Here is an 11,275-nt window from a genome sequence, read left to right as displayed (position 1 = left end):
GTGATTTTTTAATTTCACCTTGATACCAAAGAGATCACAATTGTTTAACTAAACATATTGAATAAGAAAAAATTTATATGAAAAAATATTACATTTTAAATGTATTAAATAATTAATATAATTAAATAATATATAGATCAAATATATTAGTTATTTAATAAAACTTTTCTTATAATTAGTGATAGAAAGTAGAGGGATGGAACCACTTGATGCCAGAACTCACCCCTGAATCGGACTAAACCGGTGCTATAAAGTCAAAAAAAAAAAAAAAAAAGTCCTTATTCAAACATAAACATAAACATAAAAATCAAACTTTATTTTTTCCATAACTAAACATTCACTAAAATACATTTAGAAACATCTAGACTGTCAGTAAAAAGCAATAGTGGCGCTTTTTACAACGTTAGCAAAGAGCAACTTGTCTAAAAAGGTCACAGTGTTTTGGGAGGTTGTGTTTTGAAGTAGAATCACATGGAATTCTGTGGATATATGGAGCAAAAAATCTACACGTAGTCCCTTCATTAGGGTCAGTTTTATAGCATCACATGGTTGTGCTTATATTAGAAACATATACATGAAGGTCCACTTTGTTAACTTAAAACAAAACATGCACTTATAATCACACTCCATATCTAACCCTAATTTGGGAACATGCACGGAAGAAGAAACATATACCTCTAAAAGTTTTAGGTAAGTATTCAACATCAGCTTGTATAAGTCTTAGATTCTTATTACAATTTACAATATTTTTTTTAGTTTGTGGAGATTTAAAACTATTAATTAAGTTGTTGTAATAAATTTCACTTGTTTTTTTAATTTAATAAAATCAAATCATCTAACTATTCTAAATTATTTGGTAAAGGTCATAACATTGTCAAACTATAAATACAAAATTTATTAAATGAGATGTTTTTCTAGTTAGATCACCATCATTAGAGAGTTGAAAGGCAATTCATTGACTTCATCACGACAGTTGAAGCAGTCATCATTAAAACTTCAAAGAGGATCTTTTGCATGATTTATCAACTTTATACATGCAAACACATATATCAACATTCTCCTCTTTTTAATGATGACAACACATTCCTCATGGAGGGGGTAAAAGAGAACTTAGTAGATATATAACTGTCATAATTAAACTCCCTCTTAATTAATCGGAGAGTATACTCTATTCCCCCTGACAATATACTTCCCCCCCTTAAACATAGTAAAAAAGGTAAAACACTGAAGTTACATAGATCACATGGCATCAAACATATAAGCATTTCAATTCATGCATTATTTGTTTAATATTCCTAGTTCAGTTCTTATGAAAAGAATGTTTTATTTAGGATGGGGTTTTATAAAGATATCTGAAAGTTGATTAGACGAGGTTACAAATTCAAGTACACATTCTCCCTTTTCAACATGATCTCTAATAAAACAGTGCCTAACATCAACATGTTTAGCCCAAGAGTGAAGAATCCGGTTTTTTGTGAGGTTTATGGCACTAGTGTTGTCATATCTTATTGGATTAACTCCAAGATTTACACCATAGTCACTGAGATGTTGTTTCATCCAAAATAAGTTGAGCACAACAATTATCCACAACAACATTTTCTTCCTCAACCGTGGATAATGTGACACTTGCTTTTTTCTTGCTATGCCATAAGACAAACGAGTTTCCAAGTAAGTGACATATACTGCTGGTACTTTTTCTATCCAATATGGACCCAACAAAATCGGAGTTAGAGTATCCAACTAAGTCACAATCAGCTCCCTTGGGGTACCATAAACCCATTTGCTGTGTGCCAGAGAGACATGTCAAGATACGTTTGACCATACTAATATGTGATTCTTTAGGGAATGCTTGAAATTGTGCACACATACAAACAACAAATATCATATTAGGAGGGGATGTAGTTAGATAGAGAAGATAGCTTGCCATACCTCGATACTCGCTTTCTTCGACTGGTTTTAAATCTTTGTCCTTGTTAAGATTGCACGAGGTTGGCAAAGAGTTTGTAATAACATTGGATTTCTCTATATCAAACATCTTTAATAGCTAATAACATCTTATAGCTTCTAATCTAGCTACAGGAGCGTAGCTTTCATCGAAATCTATTTCATCCTGTTGATTGTATCCCTTTGCAGTGAGCTTGGCTTTATTTCTTAAAACATTGTTGTCTTCATATAAGTTGTTGCGAAAGATCCATCGGATACCAATTATGAGATTAGATGAAGCTTTGGAAACGAGTTCCCAAATGTTGTTTCATTCAAGTTTATTTAACTCTTCTAGCATGTCAACTGTCAAGAGACCAATGTTCCTAGACAATAGCTTCATCGATTCCCGTTGGCTCAATTAGTGAAACAAAAGCCACAAAGTTACATACCTTATTGAGGCATTGTCGAGTAGTGACTCCCTTGGAGATATTTCCTAGTATGTTATGGATAGAACAGTCTTTTGTTGGTCTCCATTCCTTTGGATGATCTGGATGTTTTAGTTGTATGTATGGGATTTTATCTTGAACAATCTCTTCTTCTTGATTTTTTGTTTCGGCCTTTGTCCGATTCTTGATTATTTTTCTCGAGATAAGTATTTTCCAAAATATCTGCATATTCAACAACTTCTACTTCTACTAGTTTATGATTAGATTCATCCAAGGTAACATAATTGATTCTTCTGGCATCAGAGTTATTTTGTTAAATTCTCTAAAAGCTTTTCTAGATGTCGAATATCCCATAAACATGACTTCATTAGCTTTTACGTCAATTTTTTTGAGGTTATCTTTTTCGTTGTTAGGGATAAAGCATTTGCAACCAAAGACATGTAAGTGAGAAATATTTGGCTTTCTTCAGATGTATAGTTCATAAGGTGTTTGTTTTAAAACTAGTTTTATCAAGACATGATTGATAACATAACAAGCGGTTCTCACTACATCAGCCTATAAATATTTGGGAAGATTGGTCTCATTGAGAATCGTCCTCGCTAGAGACCTATTTTTCCTCTCTACTTCCCCATTTTTGTTGGGGATTTCGTGGAATGGAAAAGGTGTGGCGAATACCACTTCCCCATTTTTGAGTTCTCCATCGTGGTCATTTCTAATGGATGCAATGCTTACACCTTTTTTCGTTCTGGATAATCTTGGCCAGTTTCTGAAAGGAACCAAACACACTCCTTTTCTAAGATAAGAATAATGTCCAGGTATAGCGAGGGTTTTCATCCATAATTACAAGAGTGTAGATGTTTCCACTTAAACTTATCGTTACGGATAAGGCAAAAAAATCCATGTGAAGCAATTGCAACGGCCAATAAGTAAAAGCAATATTTTTATATTTAAAAGAGACCCTTAATTGCTTCCCCTTTTGGCACGCATTGCATAATTTGTTCCTTTCTAAATGTAATTGTGGCAGACCATCTATGAGATCTTTGCGGACCAACTTATTTTGGTGGTTCATATGGATGTGAGCTATTCTCCTATGTCATAGCAAAGATTAATCCTCATTTCTTAGGAGACATACATCACTTGAAGGAATTTTATTTCAATTTCCACTTCTTGATCTTGTAAATTCTGGTTAGGGATAGATTTCTGTTAGTTTCTAGACTCTAGAGATGGATTTAGAGCTAACAATCACTTGTGTGTCGAAGCTTAATGCTTCCGTGTTCGAGTTGCGCGCGAGAGATTGTTGTCACGAGAATACGGATGTGTCTCGCAACTTTGTGTTAGAGAAAACATTGGTTGTAATTCGTCTCATTGGTGCTTCAGAGATGAACACTGATGTGAGAGACACGTGATGGTAATGATGAGTATTGTCTATTGGTTTCCTCAACAAGAACCTGTTTTGGGTTCCCTAGAAAGTTGTATTTATTTCCCGGCAGGTGATATTGCAGATACTTTTAGATTTTATTACCCGACAATAAGTGGTGGTTTATTTATTTGAGAAGCTTGTATGTCCTAGATTTCCTTCTTTAAAGAAGATGGCAGTCTCTACGGAGCGATCTATTTATTTCAGGTGAAGAAGCTTATGAATGTTAGTCTCTTCAAATATATAGACAGTTCATGATGAAACATGTTGTTTTCCAATGAATGGTTAGCCTTCTTAAGATGATGAAGACAGTTCATTGTGATGCGCGATGTTCATCCCATATAGCATATAGACACTTATGTATGCATCAAACCTCAACTGAAACACCTTAATTAAAATCTCACAACATTACTTGTTCCTCACTTCAACTTGAGTTGTCTAGATGGATTGAGGTGCTTCCAATCCAAAGTGAGCATTGTAAAAGCTTCCCGGGAGTTAAGTGAAGCTATCCAGATCATCACAACATCCCCAAAAGTTCTCTAATCTAACCTTCGATTCTCACTTCAGAGGTAAGTCTTTCAAACTTTAAACTCTATGTTTAAGGTACCATTTTGAATAAAACTCGATTCTATCTATTTTAGAATCATGTGAGGATCAAAAGCCCTTAATTAGTTGTTATTTATTGTTGCTATATGTCATTAAATTTTGTTTTAAAAAATTAGGGTTCATGTAGGTTTATGAGAAATTTGTGGGCTACAGTTAAAATAAATTCATGAATGATACATGGTTAAATTTCTGATAAAAAAATACACAAGTTTCATGTTTATAATTTTTGAAATGGTTGAGAAATGATCAAGTTCGAATTTCCAGATTTCTTTGTCTTGAGGTTTAAGATAAAATTTGAAAAATATGAACTTATGACTTGTTTTAAAATATAATTATATGGAAGCGTGTTTTATAATGGATGTATGGCCACCATAGTGGTAGAAGCGTAAGTTTTAAGTCTCTCCTTGCTTCTAAGGGTGCGGGTTCAAATCCCATTTTTTGCATTTTTATGATTTTCATTGTGTTTTACTATATAATTGCTTGAAGGCGCCTAATGATCAACATAAGAACTTGGTCTGGTGGCTAAGCTTTTAAACTGTGATATTGAGTGTGTGTGTTCAAGCCTCCTAGGGGCCAAAACATATTTTTTACCACTTGTTTTATTTGTTTTCTTTTGCTACTTTGCACATTTATTTAATATAGTAAAATTAATCATTTTACTTGATTTTTTTGCACACTCTTTGTTTATCTTGTATATTTTGTGAATAAATTTTAAATGCAACACCTTGTTAATATTAACTTGATTGCCATGATCTTTCCTTGTTTATCCACTTGTACATATGCTTGTTGATTTACATCTTTATACTTTGATCATGTTTTTATCTTTGTATGTATATATATTTTCTACTAACCCCACATTCATGAGATATTTATCCACTTGATCATACATCATACATCATATTCATTCATTCATGATATGATTGACTTCGAGGTATGTCATCCCTTTTATTTATAACACCTTTTATACTTGAGTTTATACATTGATATCTTTGTACTCGCCCTTTGTATCCATGATACACATACCATGTCTCACACACCACCTGAGATGCTTACCCTTATATGCTTGCTTGAGATGTATGATTCCTCATTGTTGCTAAAAATCCAAAGGAATGAGAATGGTATTGACAAAAAAGTTCACGGTACTCATTCTCGTTTCCTCCTCTTTTACCCTGTGCTTAGTATTGTTAAAACTTAGCACCATTCCCCTGTTTTAAGAATGTTTTATATTGTTAAAGCTCAACCTCTTTTAAATCAACCTTGATTTTGTATTGTTAAAGCTCAACCACCACTCTTTTAAAATTATCATTTACCTTGTATTGTTAAAGTTGACTCTCATCTTTTAAAACTTGTTAAGTATTGTTAAAACTTAACATTTTAAAAACCCGTTGAGTATTGTTAAAGCTCAACATCCAAAAAGATTTTGTCACTTGCCTCTTTATTTCCTTTTAAGGGGAACTATAAATGCTCTGACTTTCCTATTGCACTTAAGGGGTATGTAGGCATTTAGGGTGTGTTTTGATTGGCAGTGAACAAAATTGATTTATACAAAATTGAGTTTAGCATAATTGACTTATATTTGAATATATTTATGTAAAAGTGGGTTAAACAATAAATTTTAGTGTAAAAATCACTCAGAAATACTTCTTGAGGCAGAAACTACAAATTCGAACTTCAAGTAGAATCAATTCTAAAGACAGAATCAATTATACTTTTAATTAAAAAAATCTCAAAATTACCCAGAATTAATGCTATACTTCTAAAATTAATTATGGATCTTTCAAAAGAAAATTTAAAGATGGTATTAGTATATCTGATACTAAGTTGACCATATTAATTATGCATTACAAGTTATACTACTATGTTATACTACTAAGTTGACCATATTAATTATGCATTACAAGTTATACATTTGTATAGTTAATAATAAATAAATAAATCATTACAAATGATTGGGCATACAACAATGTTAATTTTCAGCGTCTATTGTGAACTTTCTCGACTCGAAGAATTAGTCTATACATGAGAAATCAATTTATAGTTGCACGCAGATGATTTCTGATTTCTAAAATAATTTTTTTTCTCTAAAATCCATAGCTAGGGAAAGCCTAGTCCACTCCTTTTCCAAAGCAACTGGCCAAGTGTGTTCTTCCTCCAACATTGTTGTCTACCTTATTGTACCATGTCTATGTCTCTATCTATCTCTCTTGTGGTCCAATTAATTTTTTCTTCCTTATATTTTTCTCACCTCTTTCTCCATTTTTGCACACCATATATCATATTTTCCTACTCCTATATATACATTCTTCACTTTCTTCCACTATATATCTAGCTTGTTTCTTCCTTGATTCTCTATATAACTAGCTTCATTTTACATTTTATAGCTTTCTATTTTAGGAAAGAACTTAAACACTTTGAAGAAAAATTTACCTTCATTACATTACAACATTGTTTTGTTTGACACCAAGCTATGTCTAGTCGAAGGTCAAGACAACAATCAGGAGGGTCTACAAGAATCTCTGATGACCAAATTATCGAACTTGTTTGCAAGTTGCGCCAACTTGTTCCTGAGATTCGTAATAGGCGTTCTGACAAGGTACTATAGCTATTTCAAAACACACTCTCTCAACATTTTCATAATAATAAAACTCTAAAATTATACATTCTTCAACTTATTCAAATTTTGAAGTTAACATAATGAGAAAAAAAATTACTTAAATGTTGTTCCTCTTTCTAAAAAGACAGTTTTGAGTACTCTTATACTCATATTGATAAGTTTTACTTATAAAAAAATAGACAATTTTTTTAACTATTCTTTTTTCACATTCTCATAAAATGGTTATTGACAAATAACTATATATTTTTTATTAGAGAACATCATATTGTGTATATAGATATATCTAAATTTATCCAATGATATTTTTTGTATTTCATATTAAATTTTCACTCTATTGTAAAAGAAAGTTATCTTAAAATTATTGACTTTTTATTTATTTATTTTTAAGATGATATTTATTTTTCATTTACATTATCTAATTAATATTACATGCACCATTCACAATATAATATATTTTATTTTATGTTTATGATAAAAAAATAAATACAATAAAACTTGATAAAGTCAAGATGATAAAAATATTATTATATTTATTTTATTTCTGTATTTTTCTTAAATGTGTAAAATAATCAACCAAGTTTATTATTAGGGTTCAGATTAAAAAAATATTAATAAAATAAGAGATTGTAACAATTTTACAAACTTTGATTACTAACTATTAGGTTCCATGCATGCTAAGCATTGTTATAAAATATACATTAGTATGATAAATTTAGGAGTGATATATATATATATATATATATATATATATATATATATATATATATATATATATATATATATATAATTATTTTTAAGTTATTGATTTATAAGTATAAAAAATTTGTCAATGATTAAATTTACAATGATTTAACTCAATTAACCAATGTGAGTTGAGCACATGTAATATTAATTTAAAAATGGTTGGATATAAAATTATACATATGCATAAATGTTACTAGGTAGTGATATCATGATTTTTGAAACCTAGAAAAAACATATATTTAGGTGAGCATGTGTTATGTTTTTTTCCCTACATTAAACTCTAAATAACTACCACATATTTAATGAATTTGATTTGATGTAAATTAAGTACGGAATTTATAGGTAACCGAAACTGACATAGTGGATGCATGCAGGTACCAGCTTCTACGGTCCTACAAGAAACCTGCAACTATATCAGAAACTTACAAAGAGAAGTTGATGATTTGAGCCTCAGATTGTCTCAGTTGTTGTCCACAATTGATGCTGATAGTCCTGAAGCTTCTATCATTAGGAGCCTACTTAACCAATGAACTTTAAATTCACATTTTCGATTCAAGTTTATTAGTAGTACTTGTTTGATTAATGCCTCTTTTATTAGAAGGCAAAAAAATGTAGCACTTGTTTTATTTATTAAGGTTTTTGATATAGTTTCAGGTTTAATAGTGTAATGACTTAAGTATTGGAGGTTTAAGATGAGCTTTGTAACTTTGTAAGAGGTGATTATAATTATATATATAATGCTAGTTATTTGTTATTTGGAGTTATGCTCATGACATTTTTTTATAACAATTATCAAGATTTAACATAGGCGGTGGGGTCAATCTAAAAATCTCTAAATTACACACTTTTTATAGGTTTGCTGACAAATGAGGAGAACATGAAAGACATGAACGTTTTATTTGCCTGAAAATGATATATAGGTAGATCAATGACTTACTCGTGATTTTTCTGATGATGGTGGTTCTTGGTGTTGTTGAATTTTAATTTGTTAAATTTTGATGGTGTAGAGTGTTGTTAATTTTTGAGTTTTGTGCATATTTATTTTTTTACTTATGTTTTTATTCTATTATTGCTAATTATTTTCTAGGACTTGCAGGGCACATCTTGTGCTCCTATACTAGGGAACATTCAATTCAAAGATAAATTTATACGCAGTTCAATTCGATTTTAGATAATTAATTAAATAAAATCTGATATAATCCAATCCAATTTTATACGGTTTAATTTGGATCGATTTTTAAATATTTAAATTACAAATTTTATATTTATTTAGGTTATAAAATTCTAATAAATAATATATTTGATATAATATATAACATATATTAAATTAATTTATAAAATGAGAATGATTTATTATTGTTGAAACAAATGAAATAATAAAAATAAATAGATTTAACTAAACTAATATAATATTAATATAATAAGTATGATTAAATAATAAAATAAATAAAATATTATATTAATAAAAAATAAATAAATATGAAAAGGGACCAATCATATCTGTTTGATAATTTCGATCAAGATTGGTGTTTGTAGTGGTATAATCTTGATTTTTAGATGAGTTTATGGGTGGAGGTGTAGAAGTGGGTTGTGGTGATGGTGTTGGTAGAGTTTTGTTCTCTACCATGCCATTAATGGTGTCCATTTCATAAATGAAGAAGAAAAAAAATTGGGGATGATGAAGTCAGAGGAATTTGCCAACAAAGAGAAAGATTGTTGTTCTTTTTTATTATTGACTGCAGTTGTGCAAAATAATATGGAATGGACAAGATGTTTTGGTGAGTAAATAACACATGTGGGATACGATGTTCCAGCATGTGTGCAACATCGTGCCTTTGTCAGTAGGCCATGGTTGTTGTTCTGGGCAAAAATTCTGGTTGTGTTTCAATTAGATTTGTTGCTATCTTTTAGTAATGTGTTAATTTGATTTGATTGGCAGATTGAATAAGATCAAATCTAATTATATGGAGATTTAAATTTGAATCAAAACAAATCAAATCTTTATGTTTGAGGCTTTTGAAAAATAAATGAAAACAAAATCTTCTACAAATCTAGACGTCATCAAATCTTATGCCTATTGGAGAAAGGTCCAGAAGTTGGATTGCTATTTAAGAAAACTCTAATCTAACGTTTGAGGTGTGCGCAAGAATTGAAGAATCTTTGTGTTAGGGTTTCTATTTTGAGTCTTTATTTGTGTAATTGTTTGTGCATCACTCTAGAAACTGTATTGAACATCTAAAAGCATAGAGATTGGTTTAATAGTTGAGTTGTTATTCAACATTCTCTAAATTGATTATTGTATTGATCACTAGGGTTAGTGGTTGAGATAAAGTGCGAGGAGTCTCATATTTATGGGGTTCCTAAATAGAAATACACATATAGAATTAAGAAAAGAGGCATTGAAAAAAATTGTTTATATAAGATATTTTGTACTAATTCTATTGAGAGTGAGTTTCTTTTTTTGGGTTGGAAGTCCTCGATACATAGATACATAGGTGACATTGCACCGAAAAAGGTTAATAATTTCTTTGTGTTGTTTATTTATTTTGGTTTTAAATAATTGTTGTTGTTATATTGTGTTAATATATAATAAGCAAGCAACATTTGTCTTCGTAATAAGAACACAATTCCCGAGAAGAAAGTTGAGGTACTCAGACTTCCTTTGAAGTTTTGTGATGGAAATGAAGATAAGGATCAAATGAACTTTTTTATGTATGGCCTTTAGCTTAAGTAAAAATTACACACCAAAATATAAAGATCCAAAGAAAATAAAGATATGTATTAACCCTACAAAGAATCTCAATGTTCCATATCCTTTGGGCCTATACCAATAGTAAATAGAAATTGAGAAATAGAAAATGAAGAACTAATTGTTAGTATAAGGAATATTATTTCGATTGAGAATACACTCAATGAACAAGTGTCAAATCCCATTGCTAGTTTTATAGAATTGCTAATTTCTAGTAAGGCTAATGGTATGCAAAAGGCAACATTTTTGAGGCTACAGGACATGCTAGATGTATTTGGATCCTAAAATCAATTAATTATAATTATGTTATTTATATTTTGGACACTTAATTCCAAGATGTGATTGTTTATGTAAAGAGTGATAAAGATATGTGGTTTTTCATAAGGCTTCACGCTTGTTCTCGAATTACAGAAATTAATATTGAGTAATGCTATTCTTACACCCATATTATACATTAATACTTACACCAAACAATATTCACCGTATTTATACGGTGAACAGTGTCTTTTAAAATAAAATAATAATATTTATAATTTTTTTTTAAATTACGGACGACACTGTTCATGTATGGACGTACATTAACCAACTTCATTACTGCATTAACCAGGTTTTTACACTGCATTAATCAAGTTTGGTGACTGTTAAAAATTATTTTTAATACCTGGATGTTGCATTAACCAACTTCATTACTACATTAACCAAGTTTTTACACTACATTAATCAAGTTTGGTGACTGCTAAAAATTATTTTTAATTCCTGGATGTTGCATTAACCAA

General features: G+C 30.1%; 2 protein-coding genes across 2 annotated transcripts; one reads left to right on the top strand and one right to left on the bottom strand.

Moving 5' to 3' along the window:
- Positions 1–1,537: 1,537 nt before the first annotated feature.
- LOC131613145 (secreted RxLR effector protein 161-like) lies at positions 1,538–2,035 on the bottom strand. Its single transcript, XM_058884839.1, has one exon. The coding sequence runs from the start codon at positions 2,033–2,035 to the stop codon at positions 1,538–1,540; it is 498 nt and encodes a 165-aa protein (XP_058740822.1).
- A 4,645-nt stretch (positions 2,036–6,680) lies between these two features.
- LOC131611174 (transcription factor PRE6-like) lies at positions 6,681–8,488 on the top strand. The gene is made up of 2 exons (XM_058883269.1): positions 6,681–6,985; positions 8,125–8,488. The coding sequence occupies exons 1-2, from the start codon at positions 6,860–6,862 to the stop codon at positions 8,278–8,280; spliced, it is 282 nt and encodes a 93-aa protein (XP_058739252.1). The 5' UTR covers positions 6,681–6,859; the 3' UTR covers positions 8,281–8,488.
- The last annotated feature ends 2,787 nt before the right edge of the window (positions 8,489–11,275 follow it).

This window comes from Vicia villosa, linkage group LG6 (genome assembly GCF_029867415.1).
Source record: "Vicia villosa cultivar HV-30 ecotype Madison, WI linkage group LG6, Vvil1.0, whole genome shotgun sequence".
NCBI lineage: Eukaryota > Viridiplantae > Streptophyta > Magnoliopsida > Fabales > Fabaceae > Vicia > Vicia villosa.
The sequence above is the reverse complement of the archived record's forward strand: the minus strand, read 5'-3'. Positions and strand labels throughout refer to the sequence as shown.